The 27,826-nt window shown below is 42.6% G+C and overlaps 1 protein-coding gene across 6 annotated transcripts in view; it reads right to left on the bottom strand.

Moving 5' to 3' along the window:
• LOC310782646 (NACHT, LRR and PYD domains-containing protein 12-like) overlaps positions 1-27,826 on the bottom strand; it is a 179,955-nt gene that overhangs the window by 57,767 nt on the left and 94,362 nt on the right. The window contains exons 1-10 of one of the 6 annotated variants that reach the window (XM_083643345.1): positions 21,783-21,804; positions 21,553-21,639; positions 19,462-19,577; positions 12,095-12,214; positions 11,615-11,734; positions 10,367-10,486; positions 8,886-9,005; positions 7,632-7,748; positions 4,435-4,554; positions 3,358-3,477 (exon numbers count right to left, since the gene is read on the bottom strand). In XM_083643345.1, coding sequence (XP_083499471.1) covers positions 3,358-3,477; positions 4,435-4,554; positions 7,632-7,748; positions 8,886-9,005; positions 10,367-10,486; positions 11,615-11,734; positions 12,095-12,214; positions 19,462-19,574 — 950 coding nt within the window. In that variant the 5' untranslated portion in view covers positions 19,575-19,577; positions 21,553-21,639; positions 21,783-21,804. Of the gene's footprint in view, positions 1-3,357; positions 3,478-4,434; positions 4,555-7,631; positions 7,749-8,885; positions 9,006-10,366; positions 10,487-11,614; positions 11,735-12,094; positions 12,215-19,461; positions 19,578-21,552; positions 21,640-21,782; positions 21,805-27,826 lie in introns of those variants that run through there. The other 5 variants (XM_083643346.1, XM_083643347.1, XM_083643348.1 and 2 more) reach the window with 5 other exon arrangements.

Below are 27,826 nucleotides of genomic sequence, written 5' to 3'. Positions count from 1 at the left end.
GATGGCCGCGTTTGAGGTTGACGCGTGTGAGGAGGCTCCTAAAGAGTCAGTCTGCTAATCTAGCTTATAATGTACATTTTGGCTGCAATTAAGGGGGCACCTTTTGGAGCAGAATGTAGCTTATTTCCACTTAACTGTTACAAAATAAAAAAGTGGAAAAAAAAAAGCGGCTTACGTCTGGTCTTAACTATGCTGGTCGTAGCAATGCGCGTCCATGTGAATTGCCAGGGAATGCACCCTGATTGGATGATGTTGCAAAAGATGTGCCTCGCGACCTGCTTGGAGCGCACTGTGCCACTACGCTCCCTCAGCCACTACAGTAAGTGCATCACTACACCCTCCCTCCTCCCACCCTCCCTCGCTCCGGGGGAAAAATGGCGGCGATTGAGCCAGACAGACAGTCTGAATGAAATTGAATGTAACGTTCCCAATTCTATGTATTAAATTCTAAAAAATTAACGGCAACATTTGGGAAGGCTAAGCCACACAACTAGCTTGTTGTAATCTAACATCATGCTTCAAAAGACGGAGAACTGGCTGTGTTACGACGATGAGGGTAAGGACTCAAAAAGGTCTCCACTGATAAGACACGGAGATCTCTGTTACAGGCAGGCGCTACGCCTCTTCCTGAGCAGGCGTAAGAGTTACGCCTGGTCGTAGTGAAAAGAAGGCTTAAGCCGTCTTGGTGCAACCGGCGTAGCTGTTAGGTCGTAAAGTTACGACCAACTTAGCTTAAGACCAGTGTAAGACCAGTTGGTGCAACTGGCCCCTGATGATGCAATTTAAATTGATGACTTTGTTTTGTTTAGAACAGAGAGGGGCAGTAGAGAGGGAGGCATGGCAACATACTGTATGTCTCCTCTAAATTGAGGTCACACCTATTTCTCAAGTTGACCCCAAGTATTTTGAGTCTCTCTTTGTGAATATCATTTTTTATCATAATTAGATTTTTGTTTCTCACCCAGATATGATAATTAAGTCAGGGGTTCTTTCTGATTGTTTTAGTGACCGTTCAATCATCATCATATCCCGTCTTCCTCCAAGATAGATCCGTATGAGGCAGTGTAAAAATATTAATACTGAGCACTTTATTCATGATGTCACTGCAATAGAGTGGGACAGGTTTCAGTTGATACCTTATGTTGAAGATGCATGGATAATTCTTTTTTTAGGGAATTTACTAAAGTTATCGACAAACATGCCGCTTGGAAAACAATGAAAGTTAAAGGGAGACATTTAATTTAGATTTTTGTTTTTCACACCACACAATGAAAACAACACGAGATCATTGACACTGCTCACTTTTGGTCCAGCTGCACTTCCGCATTTAGGGCATCCAAATTGGTGGCTCGCATTAATTATTACAGGTGTAGACGATCAAATTGTTATGATCCCCATCATCAGATTAGTTCATAAATATCAGTTTCATTTGACACTGCTGATACTGTACACTGCACCTTTCACTGACAAGTGCTGCTATTTTCATTATTTATTCTATTTGATATCTATTCTATAGAGCAGGGGGTTTTCAAAGTCGGAGACTGTGAGCCTCCCCCCAGACAAATCATGGGGACAAGCCGGTGCAGGTTCTGTCTGAGCCCGGCCCGGCCCATCCCATTGGCTGCCTTTATGGGCCCGAGTCTAGTTTAAACCCAAAATGTTCTTAGTAAGTTGGCTGTTTATCTAAAGTATATCCATGTTGTCTGTTCCGTCTCGTGAATAATACAGTGATTGATAAGGTTACAATGTTATAATATCCTGATCAACACACTAAATATTACCCCAATCATAAAAATAAATACAAAGAAAGGGTATATTTGACCACAAACCCGGCCCGGGGGCCTGTACTACAAAGCAAGATTTAGGTTGATCCTGATAAGTTTGGGTTTAAACCTGGTTTAGCCGTACTACAAAGCAAGTTAACTTCTTACCGACTTATATTTCCATAGCAACTTATGCTTCACACTTAACCTGGTCCGCAGCAGGTTAAGTTGCAAGGATAAGATTAGACCTTAAATACACCGCCCACGAACCAATCGAATCAGCAGTTTGGAAAAATGGCCAACCCCTTTCTGGACGAGTTTCCCATCGAAGGAGCACGAATTGTAATGTTGAATTAATCAAGGACTAAAGCCTCGCACTTGTTGGCTATTTTAATTAAGCCCTACTTACCACTTTGGAATATGTTTTTATATATTCATTTTTGTGCTCTCAAGTAGCCTAGATACGTTGTTTGACCCCGCTGATCGATTGCAGCTGAATAGTGAGTGGAGAAATATCACTAAACCGGCATAAAAAGGTTACATAAACGTCTCCAAAGCGCACGGTGCCCGGTGCGCAACGGAGCTGAGACTGACGTTGGGTTGGAATTGAAATGGTCATAGCCTACATGCTATTTAATATGGGATCACGTGCACACAGGCGATCCCATATTAAGATGATTCATATCTAGGCTACTCCTGCATTTTGCAGCTGCAACTGTGTTGCTTTTGGCCTGTATGATGTGATTGAACTTCATATTTCCAGCATCATTATATGAAATATGGAGATATGCGACTCTGCTGACAATATACGTGACCACAAAATAGGCTATTTTTTTATAAATGAAATCTATGCCCGCACGTACCGTGTCGATTCAGTTCAGAAGCATTTTTTTATTTTATTAGCATTCTTTTTTTTATTGATTAGCCTATAGGAATTATTCAATCAGTGCGACTAAACACATCATGAGATCATTATTATTCATTGAGCCTAAATGGTCTATACATACGGATTTTGGACTGAGATAGATTACACATTGCTTCCACAAAAGACTGTAGATAGAGAGCTGTAGATAGCCTACGAAACCGCTCTTCAAAGAAATTACTGGTGTGGATAAAAGTGGTCACTTTAGACAGTCATTCGGGAACAGTAATAATATCCAACGCAGATTTGTATTTGCGGTTTCATTCAATGAGGAAATAGGCGTGTCTGGCGCTGTAGGAGTTTTGGAGCAGTCCATATTGCCCTGTGATTGGCAGTTGTTAAAAACCACGCCTCTTTTGCGGGCATGAGCTCCAGTGCACGGGCATTTTCATGTGCACGAGCTGAGAGCTTGATTAGAAAAACCTGGTTGGAGTTAACGAGTGGCAATCGACGTTCGTAGTACAAGTTAACTACAATCGAGCTGGATCTTCTTATAGAACATTCGTAGTACAGGCCCCAGGTCTGAAGGATAGAGGTTTTGTTTTGATGATTTATTCAACTACAAAACCATTCAATACAAGAACATGGGTTTCTCATAATAACACAGAACATGCGTCTTTCATCCTCATTAATATTCCATCAGGTAGACTTCCAGTATAACAGTGCTCTTACCTTGTGTCTGGAGGTCCAGGTTCATTACTGAACTGTGGAGGTCTGTTTTTGGACCGGTCACTCTTCATAAACAGACAACTGGGTACTGGAGACTCGGCTCTCTGCCTGTGGTACTGACCTCTGAAACACAAATGTTTGATACATATCATCATTAGTTCTACTAAAGACAAACATCAATGCATCACTGCACACTGTCACTGTTTCTGTCCATCTGGAGTTTTTGATAACGAGTTCCCTTGCGTACCACTGTTCCTCATGTGATAAACACTTTCTCCACTAGATGGTGCATCGACTCCACAATTGAATCTGTGCCTTTGTTTCACTCTGCAGCAAACTTGGGTCTGCTCAGGGCTCTAATGCTGGGCTGCTCCAGTTGTTTTGATTGATTGATTGATTGATTGATTGATTGATTGATTGATTGATTGATTGATTGATTGATTGATTGATTTTATTCTGGATAAAGAACAACAACATCAAGGGATGAACATGTAAAAGTGTAAACACTTATTTCCAACATGGTCCCTGGTCTTATAAAAGCAGGACAAACAATAACACATAAAATCATAAACAACAGAACAGAACAGAACAGTCAAGAATAAAAGAACAGGAGATATGAACCAACATAAGTTCCAAAATCATTTCAACATATTACTCTAGCTTGCTCAGCAATAATTTTTTCAGGCAGTTTTTTAAAACAATTCAGAGAATTCACAGACTTAATTTCATTTGGGATCTTGTTCAACTCACCCCCCACCAACCCACCCCATATAGAGGAATGCACTCCCAACTTTACTTAAGATTGGTTAGCCTCAAGCCCGCTATGCTAGGCCTTGTGTTCAGGCTATGAGTGTCCTGAACAGACTGAAAGTACTTAGTAAAATAACCAGGACAAAGGCCATGCAATATCCTATAGACCATGATGATTGATTCATTTCAGATCTCAGATTCATTTCAGACTTCAGACAAACTAAACCAGTCAAAACAAGAACATGGGTTTCTCATACTAATACAGAACATGTGTCTTTCATCCTCATTAATATTCCATCAGGTAGACTTCCAGTATAACAGTCCTCGTACCTTGTGTCTGGAGGTCCAGGTTCATTACTGAACTCTGGAGGAAGATGTTTAGACCAATCACTCTTCATAGACAGACAGCTGGGTACTGGATACTCTGTTCTCTGCCTGTGGTACTGACCTCTGAAACACACATGTTTGATACATATCATCATTAGTTCTACTAAAGACAAACAACAATGCATGTGACACATTGTACATTATACAACAGTTAGTTCCAGCCGAGCAATTTGATTGGACAAGAGGCATTTCAGCTGTGATATCTCAGTATGACATCACAGGACGCTTCACTGTGTGTATATCACTATCAGACAGTGATGTAGTGCTGAAACAAAAGTGGGTAAACTATAAATTTCAGAGGCAGCTTTCTCGTGTGTCACCTCATTATAAAAAGGCAGATAAAGACTTTAGTGGATATACAAGACTAGATATGAGACTAGAACAACTTAAACTGAATCATATGTGCCTATAACTATATCATTTTATTGTTATCATTTCAAATTTCAGCCAGTAGATTGCTCCTGACATACAGTACACAGACAACCAGTCGCTGCAACCCGGCTTCCCTCTCTCAAAAGCGGGGTGAATCTTTCTCACACCGGTGTTACAGTAGGCTCTTTCACACCGGCCTTGAAAGCCGAAAAATGCACGGAAAATAGGATTCGCGCATCCGATGTGAAAGTCGTGAACGCGCTTTGGTGGATAATTGTTTTACGCCTTTTGTCCCGCGACGGTAGGTAGTAACAGCGCCGGGTTACCTGGCAACCCGCCTCCACTTGAAAGGTCGTCGCTGAGAGCCGGAAAAGGTGTGAATGGTCAGCTCATTCATAAAAAAATTACAGGGGAAATCACCTCATGTATCAAGAAAGTGCACGAGTGAAAGTAAAAAAAGTAGCCTATACAATCATGACTGCAGGGACGCCAGGAGGAATGCTCCGTGCGGTTAGGCTTTATGCTCAAACGATGTTGACATTAGGTAAAATTAACGGATATAATAATAAGCTTCAGAGGGCTATAGCTGTCTGTGGCGAGTTGGTCTGACTCAGACCAGGTTATTCCCTCTCGAAATCAGCTCTGTGCATTCCCTTACAAAAACTACTAACGTTATTAGTCATGTGCATTTATAGCCCATACTATTCCCCCGACGAACGTTATGCAGACTGCAGCTGCAGCTGTTTGATATGCGGGCGGTCGTGTATCGTTTCAATTTTAGTAGGACGCCATATCGATCTGCCCGCCCACCTTGCGAGTGCGGCGGCGGAGCCCGTTTTGGCGAGTCCGCCCACCATGCGAGTGCACCTATCCTCCCAGCTCAGCGGGCTAGGAGAAGGAGGGAGGGAAGTATTGTTGTTGAATTAATTCGTTCATCATACAGTAGCCTAGGCTACACTAACCTATGAAAATATTCATTTGGGCTAGGAGGAGCTGGAAATCCCTCCGCTCGCCTTTCAATCCAGGAGCAGGGGATTTCACCTGAAAGTACACCACAGCACGGGAAAGTGGCCGTGCTGCTTGGCTCTATGTGAAAGCAATTTCTGTGGCGAGGGTGCGAGCTTTGCGGGACTCCTAAACGGCAATTTTTGCGCGATCTGTGTGTGAAAGAGCCTAGTGAAAGCTGTGCCACCATGGGCGAGTTTGACCGGAAAGGGGAAACCAAATCATTATGGGGATCATAGTTGAGTGTAACACCGCAGTATCCACCATCAAAGACATTTATTCAGGTCAGGAGCCATGAAGATGACTTCATTGACAAAAATGCCTTTTCCTCCTCTTTCTGGTCACAGACTGCTGTTTTTGGTGAAAACGACCTACATTCAGGTGTCAATAACTAAAGAACGGATGAAGGTAGAATCATTCCTATGAAAGTCAAGGCTCTCTTCTTTCTTTTGGGATATTCAGTCTTTACGTAGTCATAGAAGAACATATTCTGTGGGTCTTGGAAAATTAATGAAAATGATGAAAAACCCTGGTGGAGAATGAGTTAACGGAGTTGGAGCCTGCGGTCTGTGGTATCCAGTTGCCACATTACATTATGTAAAATTATTACATCATCAGTTTTGAAAGTGAATGACCCACCTGAAAGGTATTATTACATTACTAGTGTTATGACCTCGGGTCATTTGAGTGTGTAACCTGTGTCATTCCTCCCCTGTGTGTGTGTGTTACTGAGTGGGTGATGAGCGGCAGGTGTGTGGTACCTGGGCTGTCAGGAGGACTGGCTGCTGATTGGCTGTTGCAGCTGATATACACCAGCTGAGGCCTGCTGTCTGTCCCTCTATTCTCCCCACATCCCAGAGATGAAGGCTGGCCATCTAACTCTGCTCCACACTTGTTCTGATAGATATTTATGTATGGTAATCTGTACCTTTTGTTGTCTCTTTAGATCCTAGATTATTGTTGATTCTCATGTAGCAGTCAAATAGGAGAGAGAAACCCTTTTTCTTTGACTTGACTTTACCACTCATTGTTTTTGTTATCAGGAGTTAGGTAAGAGTTATTGTCTTTTGTTTTCCTTTTTATTTTGTGTGTAGGAAAGTGTGAGTTTCCTTTTAGTTTGATTTTGTTTATTGTTTTGGTAGTGTTTTGGTAGAGCTCTACTCTGAACTACAAAACAAATAAACCTGCTGCATTGAGAACTTTGATCATGGTCTAGCTTCTCGTCTTTGGGAGTGGGAAGAGTGGGGTCACCAACATGTTATCCCTGGTTTTCCCTTATGCCAGGGCCATAACACTAGTAAAAACATTTGTTAAAAGTTGCCGAAAGAAAGACTCTTCTTTCTTTTAGGATATTCAGAAGAACGGATAAAGGTAGAATCATTCCTATGGAAGTCGAGGCTCTCTTCCTTCTTTTGGGATATTCAGTCTTTACGTAGTCATAGAAGAACATATTCTGTGGGTCTTGGAAAATTAATGAAAATGATGAAAAACTCTGGTGGAGAATGAGTTAACGGCGTTGGAGCCTGCGGTCTGTGGTATCCAGTTGCTACATTACATTATGTGAAATTATTATATCATCAGTTTTGAAAGTGAATGACCCACCTGAAAGGTATTATTACATTACTAGTAAAAAATGTTAAAAGTTTCAGTCACAACATTTTGTTACATTGTTGATCAAGTTAAGTGCAAATTGGATTGTTTTCAGGCGTTATTATATTTTCAGGAAATTATTATTACATTATTGAGTGTTACAATCCTCTTACTTTGTTTCTGAATGTCCAGGTTCATTACTGAACTCTGGAGGATTGTCTTTAGACCAGTCACTCTCCATAGACAGACAGCTGGGTACTGGAGACTCTGCTCTCTGTCTGTGCTGACATCTGAAACACAAATGTTTGATACATATCATCATTAGTTCTACTAAAGACAACAATGCATGTGACATTGCACACTGTCACTGTTTCTGTCCATCTGGAGTTTTTCATGAGTCCTCTCATATGCCACTGTCCTTCATGTAATAAACACTTTCTCCACTAGATGGTGCATCGACTCCACAAGTGAATCTGTTCTTTCACTCTGCAGCAAACTTGGGTCTGCTCAGAAAAAACCTTCTTTTGACATTATTACATTATGTGAGATTATTACATCATCAGTTTTGAAAGTAAAACCCCAAACACACTGGGAGCATTTGACGCGCGCGCTTGGAACCCCACCTGATGTTTTAAACGGCCGAACGCGCACCTCGAGGGTTCTGATGCACGTCAAACTGCCTTGACTCCCCGTACTCCAAATTGATTTCGATTTTGGAGTGTCAAATGAGGATCCAGCAGCGACCAGAGCGCTCTGAGACCCCCCCCCCCCTCTCCACGCAAACGACTTTCATCCCCACCGTCATATGCTCCGCAAACAAATCTCACTGCAGTTTAAATATAGCAAGCATGTGAAATATAACTCTACTCTACACTATAGCAAGACTGTCTGATCAAAGTGAGAATGCTCTTCTAAACACATCGGCTACTACAATATATTTCCCTGCATCTCATGATGAGATTAGACCGGTAGAAAGTTTGGACAGACTGCTTCATTTTTCATCCTCCCGCAGCCCTGCATGATGGACAGGTAGGATGATTAATTACAGCCTCTGACTGACAGCGGCGCAAAACTACGGTAAAAAGCCCCAAACCTTTTTCTCATCGCTCATTGTGCCTGCCTGCATATAAATGAGTGGCCTTTCCCCCAAAACCCTGCTGGTTCTGTCATTCTGTGATGTGTATACCATTTCAGATCTGATGCTGGCAGTGCGCTATAGGGGCAGAAATGGTTTCACTCCCAGTGCGTTTGGGGCTTAAATGACCCACCTGAAAGGTATTATTACATTGCCAGTAAAAAATGTGTTAAAAGCATCAGTCGCAACATTTTGTTACATTGTTGATCAAGTTAAGTGCAAATTTGATTACCTTTTCAGGCGTTATTATATTTTCAGGAAATTAAGACATTGAGTGTTAAAGTCCTCTTACTTTGTGTCTGGAAGTCCAGGTTCATTACTGAACTCTGGAGGAAGATGTTTAGACCAGTCACTCTTCATAGACAGACAGCTGGGTACTGGAGACTCTGCTCTCTGCCTGTGGTACTGACCTCTGAAACACAAATGTTTGATACATATCATCATTAGTTCTACTAAAGACAAAAAACAATGCATGTGACATTGTACATTATACAACAGTTAGTTCCAGACAAGCAATTTGATTGGATAAGAGGCATTCCAGCCGTGATGACATCACAGTATGACATCACAGGATGCTTCACTGTGTATATATCACTATCAGACAGTGATGTAGTGGTGACACAAAAGAACGCATCGCAGAGGCGCAGAGCAGGATGTGTGGATATTTTCACATGGATTAATGCCGGATGGACAGACAGAGAAGCTGCCAGTCAAGTCAGTCACTTATACCGTTTTGATTGCAACATTACAAAACTGTCTATCTGCTTGCTCACATGCTGTGTGAGTATCCATGCTAACGATGTGTTAGCTGTTACTTACTGTCTGTGTTGAGAATGTCCGCTTTCCAGGCATTTGCCTTTTTAACAGCATCTTTAGAATCTGCCCGGTCGTTTAGCCCAAAGGCACGGGAACCATGTCTTTGTGTTTATTAAGTTTTCAACAAATATGTGATCTTCTTCCATTGTTAATTCAACTAGCTAACTAGTGGCTTCATAAACTGCAGTAGGAGAGAAACAAATTGTGGTTGTCATGACAACGGAGTCAATGATGGGGTGAAAGTTGAATCCAGATAAAGTCTTGACGATGGTCACAACGTTCATCACAACGATGGCATATCGCCCGTCGCTGGAAGTATAAACACTTGTCGTTATCACCGACGATGGAATGTGATCATGGTCGGTCGCAACGACCATAAATCGCTGGACTCTAAACTGCCCTTCACACTGCAGTATCCACCATCAAAGACATTTATTCAGGTCAGGAGCCATGAAGATGACTTAATTTACAAAAATGCCTTTTCCTCCGCTTTCTGGTCACAGAGTGTTTTTGGTGAAAACGACCTACATTCAGGTGTCGATAACTAAAGAACGGATGAAGGTAGAATCATTCCTATGAAAGTCGAGGCTCTCTTCTTTCTTTTGGGATATTCAGTCTTTACGTAGTCATAGAAGAACATATTCTGTGGGTCTTGGAAAATTAATGTAAATGATGAAAAACTCTGGTGGAGAATGAGTTAACAGAGTTGGAGCCTGCGGTCTGTGGTATCCAGTTGCTACATTACATTATGTGAAATTATTACATCATCAGTTTTGAAAGTGAATGACCCACCTGAAAGGTATTATTACATTACTAGTAAAAAATATGTTAAAAGTTTCAGTCGCAACATTTTGTTACATTGTTGATCAAGTGAAGTGCAAATTTGATTACGTTTTCAGGCGTTATTATATTTTCAGGAAATTATTAAGACATTATTGAGTGTTACAATCCTCTTACTTTGTGTCTGGAAGTACAGGTTCATTACTGAAGTCTGGAGGATTGTCTCTGGACCAGTCACTCTTCATAGACAGAGAGCTGGGTACTGGAGACTCTGCTCTCTGCCTGTGGTACTGACCTCTGAAACACAAATGTTTGATACATATCATCATCAGTTCTACTAAAGACAAACATCAATACATGTGACACTGCACATTATACAACAGTTAGTTCCAGACGAGCAATTTGATTGGACAAGAGGCAGATGTGTCAGTATGACATCACAGGACACTTAACTGTGTGTATATCACTATCAGACAGTGATGTAGTGGTGACACAAAAGTGTGTAAACTATACATTTCAGAAGCAGCTTTCTCGTGTGTCACCCCATTATAAAAAGGTGGATAAAAACTTCAGTGGATGTACAAGACTAGATATGAGGCTAGAACAACTGAAACTGAATTATATGTGCCTATAACTATATAATTTTATTATCATCATTTCAAATTTCAGCCAGTAGATTGCTCCTGACATACAGTACACAACCAGTCGCCCCCCCCCCGCGCAAGACGAACGCGCGACCCGGCTCGCCTCTCTCAAAAGCGGGGTGAAACTTCTTTCTCACACCGGTTTTACAGTGAAAGCTGTGCCACCACGGGAGAGTTTGACCGGAAGGGGAAACCAAATCATTATGGGGATCATAGTTTAGTGTAACACCGCAGTATCCGCCATCAAAGACATTTATTCAGGTCAGGAGCCATGAAGATGACTTCATTTACAAAAATGCCTTTTCCTCCGCTTTCTGGACACAGAGTGGTGTTTTTGGTGAAAACGACCTACTTTCAGGTGTCGATAACTAAAGAATGGATGAAGGTAGAATGATTCCTATGAAAGTTGAGGCACTCTTCTTTCTTTTGGGATTTTTAGTCTTTACGTAGTCATAGAAGAACATATTCTGTGGGTCTTGGAAAATTAATGTAAATGATGAAAAACCCTGGTGGAGAATGAGTTAACAGTGTTGGAGCCTGCAGTCTGTGGTATCCAGTTGCTACATTACATTATGTAAAATTATTACATCATCAGTTTTGAAAGTGAATGACCCACCTGAAAGGTATTATTACATTACTAGTAAAAAATATGTTAAAAGTTTCAGTCGCAACATTTTGTTACATTGTTGATCAAGTTAAGTGCAAATTTGATTACGTTTCCAGGCGTTATAATATTTTCAGGAAATTATTAAGACATTATTGAGTGTTACAGTCCTCTTACTTTGTTTCTGAAGGTCCAGGTTCATTACTGAAGTTTGGAGGATTGTCTCTGGACCAGTCACTCTTCATAGACAGACAGCTGGGTACTGGAGACTCTGCTCTCTGCCTGTGGTACTGACCTCTGAAACACAAATGTTTGATACATATCATCATTAGTTCTAGTAAAGACAACAATGCATCACTGCACACTGTCACTGTTTCTGTCCATCTGGAGTTTTTCACAAGGAGTCCCCTTGTACACCATTGTCCTTCATGTAATAAATAGTTTCCCCACTAGCAAACTTGGGTCTGCTCAGGGCTCTAATGCTGGGCTGCTCGAGTTGTTTTGATGATTTCTTCATTTCAGATCTCAGATAAACTACAAAACCACCCAAGACAAGAACATGGGTTTCTCATACTAACACAGAACATTTGTCTTTCATTAATCATTTCATTATTCAATATTCCATCAGGTAGACTTCCAGTATAACAGTCCTCTTACCTTGTGTCTGAAGGTCCAGGTTCATTACTGAACTCTGGAGGTCTGTTTTTGGACCAGTCACTCTTCATGGACAGACAGCTGGGTACTGGAGACTCTGCTCTCTGCCTGTTGTACTGACCTCTGAAACACAAATGTTTGATACATATCATCATTAGTTCTACTAAAGACAAACATCAATGCATGTGACATTGTACATTATACAACAGTTAGTTCCAGCCGAGCAATTTGATTGGACAAGAGGCATTCCAGCCGTGTTGATATCTCAGTACATCACAGGATGCTTCACTGTGTGTATATAACCTCGCGTCACCAGGCTCTTCTCTGCGTTTACAAGGGATTTTGTCACTCTGCCTGTTTCCGGCCTAGAGCCCGCCCTAGACAGGAAACAGGCAGCGGAAACAGCTCGTTCACTTGAGAATCAGACACAACAAATAAGAAAATAAAACGGCAAACAAAAAAACAAAAGATGGACGTACTGAACAAAGTTCTTGTAGAAACATCGCGGATTCACATATTTTAAGCCAATGCTTTACTTTTCAAACAAATGGCCAGTTGATGGAATAGTTATAGTTGTCTGTCCGCTGTTATTGAAAATGGAGGATCAAGTACAAGAGTTGAAGCATCTCTGCTGCCTGTGCTGGGAAAGACATGGACATTGATCATAAGATTTCACATGGCGAGTATCCTACTCCATTGTCTTTGGCTCTCCAGAAACCTTCCTCGGCAGTGACTACTAGAGAAATGTGCTAAGCCCTCATTCACACAGGACGCCGAACGTAAGCAGAACTGAAGCTTGAAGCAGGCACAAGCTGAACGTACGCCTTACTGTTCACACAAGACGCCTTCTCTTTTTCTCTTTTCCTCTCAGCGCCTACTCTCGCGCCTTGAACCGGCCCACAACAACCCCCATTGACTTCATGCCTCACGGCTTCACGGCTTCAGTGTCAAGCTTGGAAATTCAGCGTCAGTCCTGAGCAGTGTTGGGACTAATGCGTTATTAAGTAACGCGTTACAGTAACTAAGTTACTGTAACAAATTACTTCATCAGTAACGTAACGTACCTACAATTATTGCCGTTTAAACAGGCTCGTTACTCGTTACTTCACGATTCTGTGGGGACCTACAGTACAGCAGCGAGGGTAGAGTCTGACGGCGGTCTGATGAGGAAGTAATCGTGCGGCACTTCTATACTTCCTAATGTTACTGGACCAAATTCTGATAGTGAAACGGGTCATTTTGCGCGAGCTGTGTTGTGTACGGTAGCAAGGGAGCTGGAAGGTGGGTGCTGAGGGTGCTGCAGCACCCCCTGGTGGCAAGAGATGGGATTTTTGAAATTGTTGGATTTGGCTCTCTTGTGTTTATAACAGCAACAAAATGCATTCAAAAACAGTTTATGCTTCCCAGCTCTAATCTTATTTCATACGCTCTCTCTTCAAAAGTGTTTGATTTTCATCATAATCTGGTTTTCCATAATAATAAATAATAAGTTCAGTGTTTATGCCTGTGTTGCTGTCTGTTGTAGTGTAAAACGACTAAAGGGAGAGCAGGTGGTTACATGAAAGTGAGTGAGAAAAGGAGAAGATACTGAATAATGACATCACAACAGTATAATCCTAATGTTAATTTAAAATTAAATATTCTTCTAAATATGGATGAAAGTCCAAAAAACGTCAAATTGTCTTCGGCGCTGCCCGCAAGGGCAGCAAAGAGAGTCCATTCCTTACAGCACCCCCTACCTAACAGCACTTCCAGCGCCACTGTAGCGGTGTTCACTTCACACCGCTCGGGCAGCTCGGCGAGTCAGCAGCATGGAGCCCTCTCCTCCTCGCTCCTCGCTTCTCTCCCAGGCTGTCTGTCTCCAGTGCCCTGCTGCACCAGGCAAGCACTGGTCTCTCACTCACAGATTCGCCTCGCATTGGAGGGTTGTTCACGGTGTGTTTTGCGCTGTTTGGTCATGAAATGGAAAAAAAAAAAGCCTAAATGTTGTGTTTTCTTGTTCCACTACTTTTCGTCATAGTGATAATGGGTACAATGATCAAATTTGACAGTTGTCTTGTCCCACACTGTGCTACAGCAACCCCAAAATCATGTGTCTGCATTAATAAGAGTATTGAGAGTTTAAAAAAAAGTAACTCAAAAGTAACTTTCCTAGTAAGTAAGTAACGAGTAACTTAAAGTAAATAAGTTACTTTTCAGAGCAGTAACTAGTAACTGTAACTAAGTTACTGATTTAAAGTAACTTGCCCAACACTGGTCCTGAGTGATCGATTCGGCGTGGCGTGAGCGTGGCTTCGGCACGGCGTCAGCGTGGCACGCGCACGGGTTGTGTGAACGCCGAAATGAAACTTGTGGGTACAGCGTAGGTACAGCTTCGGTTGGGTGTTGCTTCGGCGTGCTGTGTGAACGGGGGCTAACGCTACTATCAAGGGCGTCGTTTTGGTCTCAAAGTTGGTAGGGTCGAGGACGGCAGGAGGGGAAGCAGCTCTGGCGGCGCCCTAGCGGGCGCCGCCGAAAGAAAATTTGAGCTTTTTTTTTAACCTTTTTTAGCCATATTTAGAGGAATATCTAATTTTAAATAAAAAAATTAGGTTTCTTTTAACCTTTTTTAGCCATATTTATGTGTCCTGTCAGCATAATTGTAACTAACAAACACAAACTGTAGGTTTAGCCATCTAATCATGTTCTTTCACAAACAGCCGGTTTGGAAAGAAAACATTGCCACTGAAACCCACACACCACAGTGAAACAGAAAGTGCATTTTCATATCCATCAATATATTTCAACAAAATATACACAACATTCAGCCTATTACAACTTTCTGTTCTATAGTATTCTTCCTTTTCTGGTTTTCTGCATGCATCCAAACATCTTCACATTCATCAGTAAGCCCACCAGTCCAAATATAGCTACATTACTTTGTTTTCTTTCTGTTCTATAGAATGCCTCATTTTAAATTTTCCTCATTTCTGCATGCATCCAAAATAGGGGTGTAACAATGCATGTAACATGTACACATGCATGTAACTGGACAGGACACTTTTCTCTAGCATCTTCTTGCTCGCGTTTTGCAGGTTAGCAGCTGTAATGTAAAATGATACTCTGCTGGTTCACACAGTTTAACATTATAAGATAAGATAATACTTTATTGTCAGACAGAGTCCGAAATTTGTCTTGCATCCTCAGACACTTGTTTCTCATCGATACATACAACAGTGCAAAACGACAACCAACACCATCCTCAAAGTGCATAGTAGACAAAACAATAACAATAACAAAAGACAAGAATAAGGAAAGGCTGCAGCGCTTCCTAAGTCCCTGTCTACAGCCTCTAGCCTGTCACAGTTTGACAGCCTGGGGCAGAAATGCGACGCGTGATGCGCGTCGGACTTTCAGTAATAAAATTAGTGGTGTGTTCCTCCACCTCCACAACAATGACGTCTCGTTTTGCTACCCGTAACGACGTTACTTACAGTTGCTGCAGGGGGAGCTTCTGATGTCATCTTTTTCCCAGCGGGAGGAGGAGGAGGAGGCGGCGGCATGTCGGCATGTTCAGTAGTGTGTGTCAGAGCCATGTGTGTGGGTGGGCGTTTGTTTGGTCATCAGCCAAATGAGCCAATCAAACGTGAGTTTGGGGGGGGGAAATTGGACTGGCCCATTCAGTTGTGAAAAACAGGGGTAAATGTAACTTTGAACATATTGCAAACTAATTTCACTCAATAATGGTCGGGTCAATTCTATCCTTGCAAAATATGGGAAGACAATCTAAATGACCTATATAACTGCACTCCAAAGATAATGCAAATAAGGTTGCTTAAAAGTTGGTAGGGACAATTGGACACCCTGAAATGTTGGTTGTGACTTGTCCCAAGCAACCCTACCCAAATCGACGCGCTTGGCTACTATACAACTTGTGTGTTTTTTGTGTGTGTTTTTTATCAAGCTCTAGCTAACGTAACCTCGCCGCGTCAAGCTAACAGCAACAAAGATGTTTTTTGGCGCACTTCTTTCCGGTATTGTTTCCTGTTTCCTTGGTTTACGCCCCCATGGCCAAGAGCGGAGTAAAGCGTGCCCAGACTATGTGTATATCACTATCAGACAGTGCTGTAATGGTGACACAAAAGTGGGTAAACTATACATTTCAGAGGCAGCTTTCTCGTGTGTCACACCTTTATAAAAAGTTGGACAAAAACTTCAGTCGCACAAGACTAGATATGAGACTAGATCAACTGAAACTGAATCATATATGCCTATAACTATCATTTTATTCTTATCATTACTAGATATTATTGTACCTCAGACACACGGCTAGCCGCTGAGTCGTTCAGACTGGATTATTTCAGTTATTACTTGTGATATTATTGTACCTCAGACAGAGGGTTAGCCTCTTAGTTGTTTGAGGGGAAGCGCTGTCTGTGCGGGTGGGTGTAGAGAGTGGGGAGCGGGGTCAATGTTAGTGTTTTAATAGGCTAACATGACACTAACAGTTATACATTTTATATACTTGCACACTTTACGTTTGTGAGAAAAAAACTTCTTTTGACAGTATTACATTATGTGAAATTATTACATGATGTAATAACTTCACATAATGTAATAATGTCAAAAGTAGGTTTGTAGGTAGCACGGTGTCCTAAAATGACCTCTGTATTTCTCAAACCCTGGCTAAGGCCATGATTACATCATCAGTTTTGAAAGTAAAGCCCCAAACACACTAGGAGCATTTGATGCTCACGTTATTATTATTATGTTTATTGAACTGTATTTTAATTCTGTACTTATTGTGTTTTCTGTTGTACGCTGACCTTGAGTGTCAGGAAAGGCACCATCAAATAAAATGTATTATTATTATTATTATTATTACGTTTGGAAGCCCACCCGATGTTTTAAACGGCCGAACGTGCACCAAGAGTGTTCTGATGCGCGTCAAACTGCCTTGACGCCCCGTACTTGGAGTTTTTTACTCCAAATCGGTTTCAATCGTTTTAAAATCGGTTTCAAATCAGTTTCAACTCAAAGCCTGAGTTGATGTTGTGCAGCCTGGTGGAGGACGTTACAGCAGCCCATGTTTTTATACAGGCTTCATCCAGACAAAAGTCTTTCAAATTCAAGGACTTTCAATGACTTTTTCAGCACTATTTTTTTGTTCATAAGGACTCTGCGCAAAAGCACGAAACATTTCCCTAAACCTTAGTGCATTTCATATCATAGGCTCACATGTTCAGATGGTTTGAAGTTGTCTTTTCCAGAACACATTGGTCTTCTTTTCTGACTTGTGTTTTGACTTGCATTCTGTCAAACACTGCAAACATTTTATTTATTCATTTACTTATGTATTTATTTTAAGCATGCCAGGGGGCGGGGCCAACAACAAACACTTTCTGTGAAGACAGATAGAAACATAGCTGTTCTTATCCTAAGCTGCAGTTTAAAGACCCCCTAAAGTCAAAAATCAGTGTTTCTTCTTGTTCCTCCAGTTGGATGTCTGAGCTTCTCTGTGCAGAATGATGTCTGTGCAGAGTTTGACGCTAGAAAGCTGTTTTCACAATCGTCTGCTAAACGTGTAAAGTTCCTCAGAGATCACTGAAAAGGCCATTTTCAACCAATAAGATGCATGACATCACAAATTCTCGAGCCAATCCCTGTCCAGTATTCAGCAGTTAAAGCCCCAACACATTCTCACTACCATCTCGTCATATACTGCAGATCAGTCAGGAACCCTTGTCGTCACTTTGTCATGAGTGAGAATGTGTTGAAAGCCTGTGTTGTATGCTGTGATTGGCTAGTTATGTTCTAGATAACCTAAGAGTTAGATCCAGTCACACAGAGGGTCTTCAAGCCCCTAACCCTAAACCATGGTTGTACCCTATTTCCCAACTCATGCTGGATGATGAGCCTGAGGGCATGCTTGACCTCTGCCTGAAGCTGAGGAGTGCTTTTTAACAGTTGGCCGGTGCTACGATCCATAAAACGCTCTAGGCTCCGCGGTGCGTTAAGGAGGTCACCAAAGCGGGGCTGTGAGACGAGTTCGCAATGAGAATGGGCTGAATTCTTACATTATTAATTATTAATATAATTATCAGTTTTGAAAATAAATGATAGAATAAATGTAGCCTACAAACAGGGGGAACGGAATTCTGCACACTTGAACCTATATACTGTATAGCAATAGTTGACTTTAATACTGAGCTTTGGGTCTATGAGACCTTCATCAGAGCAGCAATGACACAACAATCAAGGCAAGAGATAAATAAACTCCAATCAGCCCCTCTCTAATCATTGGCAGTATGCAGAACACCTGTGAGCACCCTGGTGGAAGAGGCCTCTCCTGGTAAACGTAGTCTGAGATTTGTAGTTTTTAGTACTGAATGGACTACAGTGAGGCGTACAAATGGAACTGACACCTGTTGCAGGATACAAAAAACAGGAGGGTGGAACAGAGCAAACATAGAACAAGATCATCAGGAAGGGCTCAGGAAATATTGGGATATTTGATTTGATAGAAACACGGCCAAACCTAAGTCACCTGACAATGCAGTGAACTGGGGTGGGGTATATAAATGATTTCATTTCAATTGAGTGGCGCCATTAGCCAGTGATTTTTTTAACCTTTATTTATACAGGGAGAGTCTCACTGAGAGCAATGCTCTCTTTTTCAGGAGCGCCCTGTTCACATTCACACACTCACATCTGGAAGCTGACCAGTTCAACCACAGTCTGATCTGTTGGCCACTGAGCAGCTCCACTGGAGCGGTTGGGGTTAAGGGCCTTGCTCAAGGGCACCTCAGTGGTGGTAATGAGGGAGGGGCAAGATTTATCCTGCCGGTCCCCGGGATTGAACCGACGACCTTCCGGTCACAAGCTCACTTCTCTATCCATTGGGCCACCACTGCACCCCAAGGCATTCATTAACTCCAGTTCAGTCAACAATCAACTGCTAATCCCCCATCCCCAGCACATGCGATGGACATGCTAATTTGGCTAGCCACAGTGTTTGTTTTGCAATGCTACATGTGATGTCACTGATGATGTATTTTGCTTAATGGTCCTCTTCTGCTGCTGCTTCTCTCAGGTATGCATTTGTCGCATGCCAAAGTAAAGTAAGCAGTCAAATCAGGATCAGCAGCAGGGCAGACTGTGCAAAAATCACCTTAACAAAGATTGAACCGAGTGGAGCGGTAGTTATCCTGCATTATTACATTATCAGTAAAAATGTTATAACAATATCAGTCAGGTCATGCTATTACATTATTCGTCGAGTTGGGTTTTATTACATTTTTGATCAAGTTAAGTGCAAATGTTATTACATTTTCAGGCATTATTACATTTTCAGGAAAGTATGACATTATTGAGTGCTCCAGTCCTCTTACTTTGAGTCTGAAGGTCCAGCTTCATCACTGAGGTCTGAAGGTCTGTCTCTGGTCAGACAGCTGGGTACTGGAGACTCTGCTGTGCCCTCCTCTTCCTCCACATACGCACTCATCTTCTACACACACACACACACACACACACACGCACGCACGCACGCACGCACCCACGCACGCACGCACGCACGCACGCACACACACACACACACACACACACACACACACACACACACACACACACACACACACAGTATGAGGAGTCCAGACAGCGCTACACGTGGTAAGTTAGTGTCACCTTGCTTTCTTTAAACAGTGTTTATATTACTGTTCAGTTCACTCCAACACATTATTAGGGACCCCACATGTCTTCTTGTTAAAACCTGCCCTACTCTGCCTGATTGGCATACCCTGGTATTCTTAACCAATTGTCACTCCTCATGCCTAAACCCAACCCAATCAGAGGCAGAGTAGGGTGGGTCTTAACCAGAAAAGATGTGGGATCCATAATAACGCTAACCTGACGCTGCCAGATGGATGTAAGTTCGTTCACATTTGTTTCACAACCAACATCCATCTGGATTCGGCCAAGCTAAATTGCTGAAGAGGGCGGTCACTTTTTTCAAGCTACTAGGCAGGTGATTGAATGGACCGTCTGTCTGTCACCGTCTGGGCTTGCCAACGCCAACCAATCAGATCGACTTCCCTTCATAACGTAGCAGCCTTACAGCTGATGGCTGCTATGTTTTCCCAGCCTAGCAACGGTCTGAAGGCTATCTCCCCAAATTCTACAACAATGTCTTGTTTACTAACGTTCATAGTTGATAACATTACAGCAATACAGTTACGGTTTCGTACTCACTGTAAGATCAAGTGTTTAAGGTTTATGTTAGCTTATTGTTTTGAATAGAATGTTTGACTAGCTCACTGGAGCTAGCCTCGGTAGCCGCCGCCATGTTGAATAGTGAAAGAACTACAAACGCAGAGGCGCCTCTCGGTGACGTCACACCCGGTCTCGCCTAAAGCCCGCCCGTAGCTCACGCTGATTGGTGCGCCTGGGTGGCGGCCGGTTTGAACGCCTATCTGAGGCCAGGTCCAGACTGAGGTGGATTGTGAATTTGTGGAACATTGCCGCCCCCGTCTGGTGGAGTCAGGCTATAATAACGCCTCTCTGACTCTTATTCCCTCTACAGTCCACAGAGTGACAGAACACAACAAGCATCACATCTGTTCTCTGACCACATTATCTCACCATCACACCTGTTCTCTGACCTTATCTTACCATCACATCTGTTCTCTGACCTCATTATCTCACCATCACATCTGTTCTTTGACCTCATCTCACGATCACATCTGTTCTCTGACCTCATATCACCATCACATCTGTTCTCTGACCTCATCTCACCATCACACATGTTCTCTGACCGACCCCATTATCTCACCATCGCACCTGTTCTCTGACCCCATTATCTCACCCTCACATCTGTTCTCTGACCTCATTATCTCACCATCACATTATGTTCTCTGACCTCATTATCTCACCATCACATCTGTTCTCTGACCTCATTATCTCACCATCACATCTGTTCTCTGACATCATTATCTCAACATCACATCTGTTCTCTTGACTTTAAACAAACCAGTCGGGCTCAATGTTGTTCAGCTGAAGGCAGGAGACCTCCTTGACTAGACCAAGGGTCCCAAAACTTTTCACCCTGCGACCCCCAAAATAACGGTGCCAGGGTCATGACCCCCACTATCCCCGGAGGTGGTTGAAGCATCCTAACGTTAGTGTGTTTCGTAAACAAAACAAACAATTATGGTTAAAATGTGCTCTTTAGTCTTTCAATTGTATATCACACATTTTGTAGTTCACATTTTCTTTAGGCCAATTTCACACATTCTGGAAATCATCTCGCGACCCACCCAGTGGTGTCCCGCGACCCTCCTGGGCGTCCCGACCCCACTTTGGGAACCACTGCACTAGACAACGTAATGTCAAGTAATAATGTAGTAATAACACACTTTAGAGTCAAATAATATGAACAAAAATCAATATGTTAATTAAGATGAGTAAGATAATGCAATAACACTCACCCAGTCTCAGCCTTCTGTTTTCATCCTGCTGTAATCTGTCAAAATGGAATCTGAAGTGAAGAAACACTCAACAGTTCCCTGATCAGGCTGTGAGCGATGGTGGGGTGTTAGTGTGTTAGTGAAAGTTCTCCTTAGTGTAATCCATGCAGCTGTTGTAGTTTCATCGTATTTATTCTCTAGTATTATTGTTATGATGATGATGATAATAATAATGTTATAATAACACTCACCCTGCCTCAGCCTTCTGTCGCCCTCCTCCTGCTCTGCTCTTCTTCAAAATGGAGTCTTTACTTTAATCTCACTGCTTCCTCCTCTGCTCACGTGTTGCTCCTCCTTTCTGCATTTCCAGGAAATTACCTGTGCCATGTAACCTGCTGACAGAGCCAGTCAGCTGACAGGTGGGTAATACACCCACACACACACACACACACACACACACACACACACACACACACACACACACACACACACACACACACACACACACACACACCCACACACACACACACACACACACACACACACACACACATTTCAGCTAAGACAAGGGTGTATCGTGAATGCACCTGTCTGTTCAATAGCAAACAAATGTCCAAACACCTTCAAATCTCCAAAAAAACAAAACATGTATTGAAATGTGGTGATCTGTATCGTCGCGTTACATAATAGAGCCGGAGGCGTAGGGAGGACAAACCGGTTTGTGTGTGTTTTGGTAGGGGTGGTGGAGTTTTGCTCTAGCTGAAGGAAAAACTCCAGCCGTGTGTCACACGATCACTACCCTCCAGTCCTACACCAAAGATTGCATTCCTCAAAACTATAAAAGGCTGTCCCATCCATTCACAACAATCTTCTGCTGGTCATTATGGACATTGAGTCACTATACAGCAAAGTGCCTATAGGGGGACTAAGAGCAGCAGAGCTAAGCTCCACCACACCTCGTTCACCCAGTACAATGGGCATGCTTGAACTCATTGAAACGGTGTTGACCAACACTTTTTTTCATGTTTGGTAATGATTTTTTCCTGCAGGTGTCCAGAGTCAGTATGGGCTACAAGATGTCCCCCACTTCTGCTTCACTTTCCGACCCCATAGTCATTAAGCAGGAGATCATATTAAACCCAGAGAAGAACCCTTTCCTACAATACGTCTCGACCATTGGCCAAAGATATGTGTGTTGTAATCAATAAACTACAGATAACAGGATGACTTGTGCCATCCAATATTCACCACTGGCCAAAGATATGTGTGCTGTAATCAATAAACTACAGATAACAGGATCACCTGCGCTATCCAGTACTATTGTGATATCTTACCCTAAATTCACCAGTCCCCCATAAAAAAGAGAAAAATGTGTGTCTGGTAGGGAGGGAAGAATATATGATTGTATTGTTTTCTTCATAGCCTATTTATATGTTGAAAACTTGATGATATGGTGGAGATGATGACTGTGTGTAAACTAAGCAAAGTAGTGTAAAAGCATGTGAACTAAGTGTTCCACTATTGTGGTCCTCAAAAATAATGTAGCAAGTTTGGCAGGTCGCATGTGCCCCTTTTTAACATTGAGCACCTGCCCCTCTAAAAGTCTCTGCATGGCCCTGGTGATGAGGAAAACACTGTCAGGTTATTATCCTGTGATGTCATTCACACAGCACTTCTGCAGATAGATTTCCCAGAATGCTTCACTCTATCCTGCTTATATAACCAACCCTGCTGTATCCTATGTCACATGACACCATGCTTTCACGTTTTTATATGGAATGATAAATGCCCAAACCGCATGAAATATTTTCTTATAGTATGGTTGTGGATTGACCCGCCCTAATCTGCCTCATATTGGCTTACCCTGATATTTTACCCTAACCTTAGCCAGTCACCACTCCTAATGCCTAAACCAAACCAATCAGAGGGTGGGTCAATCCCCAACAATAGGAAAGAAGAAATCAGGCTAAACTGGATTGAGCTGCACACAACATTCTGGCAGGCAAGTGGAGGCCCTGTACTGGAGGCCTTTGAGGCCTACTCTGTGAAGCAGATCAGACAGTATAGAGAGCCACAGGAATGAGTCCGGAAAACATTGATGCTAACACTTCTGGGTTCTTCACTGTTTCTGCCTATATGGGATTTTTGAATGGGTTTTTGGCGGGATGCTTCAAATGAGGTCTGTGGTTAATGCAAGGTTATTCAAATGCGAACCAGTGTTCAGCAGGATAATCTTCACACATGAGGAGAACTTTTATGAGTTTTGAAGCTTTTACGTGCCGGTAAAAGGGCGGCTAGCTAGCAAACGTCTAAATGAGACCACACTGTTGAGTCGACGGGGATATATTATACGTCAATAACTGAGAATTGGCAAGAAGAAAAATGTGGATCTAGCTGTCAAGGAAGTAACTTAAGTTGGAGTGTTCAACGTCCGTATATACGATATTTGTGTGCAACACGCAACCATGCATAGGAGAACGCCAGGATTAGAGAGGGGGTTTCTGTTTCCCCCCGTTTTGGCCGTGGTTTCTGAATGATGACGCGCTCTGCTCCTACTCTGTGAAGCAGATCAGACAGTGTGCCCCACAAGTCCTCCTGAGCTGCATGCATCAAGTCACCTAACTATATGATCTGTTATGAACTGTTGAGGAGTCATGTGACTGACAGAGGTTCAGACCAACACTAGTCTCACTGGCCAGCCTCCCCTCCCTTCCATGAGAGAAGTCTGGCGCCGCAGGTCTCCATAGTGGGATTGCGATGGGCGGCGCTTAGCGGCAGTGCCCTTGGAAAATAGTTTCCAACAATCCAACTTGCCATTTTAAGCATGTAGCAACGAGCTAGCGTGTAAGTTTCTGCCGTTAGCTTGCTAGCTAGTTAGCGTTGTTGTTTTCAGTGAGGCGGCAGTGCACTATTTACAGCGACACACAGGGAGGAGGGAGTGGAAGCCGCTCTGATTGACATGGTCGGAGCCAATGACAGAGCTTGTAATAAGCCGGGAGCGGACATCCAGCAGCGACTGAAACAGTCGCTCCAATGGGGAGCAGCTGTAGAGCAGGGGAGGGCTTCCCAGTTGCCTGTTTCCGTGCAGCCAGACGACTCTCACGGAAGGGAGGGAAGGCTGGCCAGCGAGACTAGACCAACACAGACTCAGTGTATTAACTGAATGAGCTGTGTCATGTGACCTAACTATATGATCTGTTATGAACTGTTGAGGAGTCATGTGACTGACAGAGGTTCAGACCAACACAAACTCACAGTGTATTAACTGAATGAGCTGTGTCATGTGACCTAACTATAGGATCTGTTATGAACTGTTGAGGAGTCATGTGACTGACAGAGGTTCAGACCAACACAGACTCACAGTGTATTAAAGGATGGGTTTTCCGTGGGGAATATGAATATATATTAAATCTCACGCCCCTAAGGTTTTCGAATCCGTTGAAATTTTTGAAATTGGATATTCACTGCCATGCCTATCAAGCATCTATCACATTATTTCCATGTCGCTCTGACGCAAAACGCGTCAGAGCGACACCCCCCGCCTTGCGGAAGTCGTGCACCTATGAACTACAACTGTTGTTGGCCATGGTCCCGCCTCTAGAGGTCCTCCACGCCCCTTCAGAGGCCTTGACAAAAACAAAAAGGCAGCCATCTTTTTCAACCGCCTAGCCTGCTGTAGCTAATATTAGCTTCCCATAGTTCCTTGCAAAGAGACCATATCTCGGGAACGGAAGCACTAATAGACACGGGACTGGCGGCATTGGAAAGATCGTCAAATTTTACATCTAGTAGTAGGTGGGTTGAAGTAACGAAATCAACGCTGAGCAATGTACCCGTTTTTACACATTTTTACAGAAAATAGTTACAACATCAGATGCGCGTACTCCTACGAAAATGCCTTAAAATGCATGAAATTTTTTTTATGAAGACATCTCCCGACATATATACTACCGTTTACATTTGGTGCAATTTGGAGGCAATTTTATTTTCGATTTATTTCTTCTTCTTTGTATCTTTTATTGTCGAAGCCTTCTTCTTCTTCTTCTTTGAGTTTTATGGCGGTTGGCAAACATATATGTGCATTACCGCCACCTACTGGAGTTTGATATCAGCCAAATGCCTGAGGGGTGGGCATGAAAACGAAGGCCACGCGAGCCCAGTGCATTGTGGGAAATGTAGTATTTTGAGTCCCCGCACCCGCACCTCCCCCCCACCACCCCCCCCCCCCCCACACACACAGAGTGGATTTCGGTTGATATCTCTGTGAGTAAACCACCAATTTCAAAAATTTCAACGGATTCGAAAACCTTAGGGGCGTGAGATTTAATATATATTCATATTCCCCACGGAAAACCCATCCTTTAACTGAATGAGCTGTGTCATGTGACCTAACTATATGATCTGTTATGAACTGTTGAGGAGTCATGTGACTGACAGAGGTTCAGACCAACACAGACTCACAGTGTATTAACTGAATGAGCTGTGTCATGTGACCCGGTCCACAGATCAGCTTCTCGAAATTGTTTCTTCAAAAGCAACTCTTATTTACGAGTTGGGAAGTCATGTAGACATTGTGAACTCGGAGCTTTCAGAAAATGTCCAACCTACAAAGTAGTGAATAGTTCCCACATGACGGGCCAGGCGCCACGAAGGGGCGATAGGGGGCTTTGCCCCCTCAGTTCAATTTTCTGCCCCCTCACTTAAAAAAGAAAAGAAAAAGAAAAATGTTTTTTGTTGTTGTTGATAGAATAGTTCATCTATAAAGGCCAGTTAGGCAATGTTTGTACCTGACATGTTTCGGCTGCTGTTTCTGCAGTCTTCATCAAATTTGATCAGTTTAAGTTGATGTAGGCTACCCCCTATAAACATAGCTCTGTTGTTTCAGAATTGGCAGGGAAGCGCTATTTGCTGTGCTTTGGTTGTCACAAGGTGTCAGAGATGTAGCTATTTATTAAATTTGAACCTCACTGCATGTTGTAGTGATCATGATGTGATTAAAACACACACACACACACACACACACACACACACACACACACACACACAGAGAGAGAGAGCGAGAGAGAAATCAGCTGCACCCAAGGACACAGCATGCCATCAGCAGAAAGATAGAGACAACGCATCTGATCACTTTATTTCTTTAATTTAATGAACCTGGCACTGACTGGCTATTATTTGGTTTATTTTTTTGTCGATTTTTGCAGCAATTGTTTATTCTATGACTTTTCATATAGACATATGTTCAGAGTGCTCCAGACAGGTCCCGCATTTCACGTTATGCAAAGCTCAGCTCTATTAATGCCTTAATCTGCTGCTGTGAAATAAATGTTTTATTTGATTTTGAATAGTAGTCTTTCTTGTGTTGTTATTGCGCTTTTCAGAGGTTATTATGGTTAAAAAGTCCAGAAATAGGCATAGCGGGTAGTGTTTTACGATATATAAATATCATATAAAAAAAAAAAATCATGTCATGTGGTAAACAAGAGCCCATTTGAAGGCAGCATCTGTGTGACTGACATCATTATCTCACCATCACATCTGATCTCGTGACTTTGGAAAGACCAGAGGCCTATACCACGAAGCAAGATTAGTGGCTTAGTGAGGTAACTTCAGGTTTAACCCCAGGCTTGCCGTAACACTACGCTAGTTAACTTCTTACAGAGATAGATCACCATAGCAACTTATGCTCTACAGCTAACCTGCTTTGTAGCAGGTTAAGTTCAGAGGATAAGATCAAAACCCATGAAAAACCCACCTGCTTACCAATCAGCTCTCTGGAAACAGCGAGTCGCCATTCATATGGTCCCCATATGAAAAATACATTGCATTCAAATATAAAATAAAAAATAAAAATAAACAAAACATATGGCTCCTGTTGAATTAATCAAGGACTAAAGCCTTGCACTTGTTGCAGGCTACATTTAAATTAAGCCCTACTTACCACTTTGGAATATGTTTTTATATATTCATTTTTGTGCTCTTAAGTAGGCTAGATATGTTTGACCCCGCCGATCGATTGCAGCTGAATGGTGAGTTGAGAAATATCACTAAACCGGCGTACAAAGGTTACATAAAGTCTCCAAAGCGCATGGTGCAACGGAGCTGAGGCTGATGTTGGGTTGGACATAGTCATACATGCCAGAATAGCCTACTACTATCTAAGCAATTTAATATGAGATTGCCTGCACACAGATGATTCATATCTAGGCTACTCCTGCGTTTTGCAGCTGCAACTGTGTTGCTTTTGGCCTGTATGATGTGATTGAACTTTCAGTTCAGCAGCCTTTATTTTATT

This window comes from Poromitra crassiceps (assembly GCF_964638095.1).
Source record: "Poromitra crassiceps genome assembly, chromosome: 9".
NCBI classification, from domain to species: Eukaryota; Metazoa; Chordata; class Actinopteri; order Beryciformes; family Melamphaidae; genus Poromitra; species Poromitra crassiceps.
Note: the sequence above shows the minus strand (reverse complement) of the source record. Positions and strands in the feature narration are given on the sequence as shown.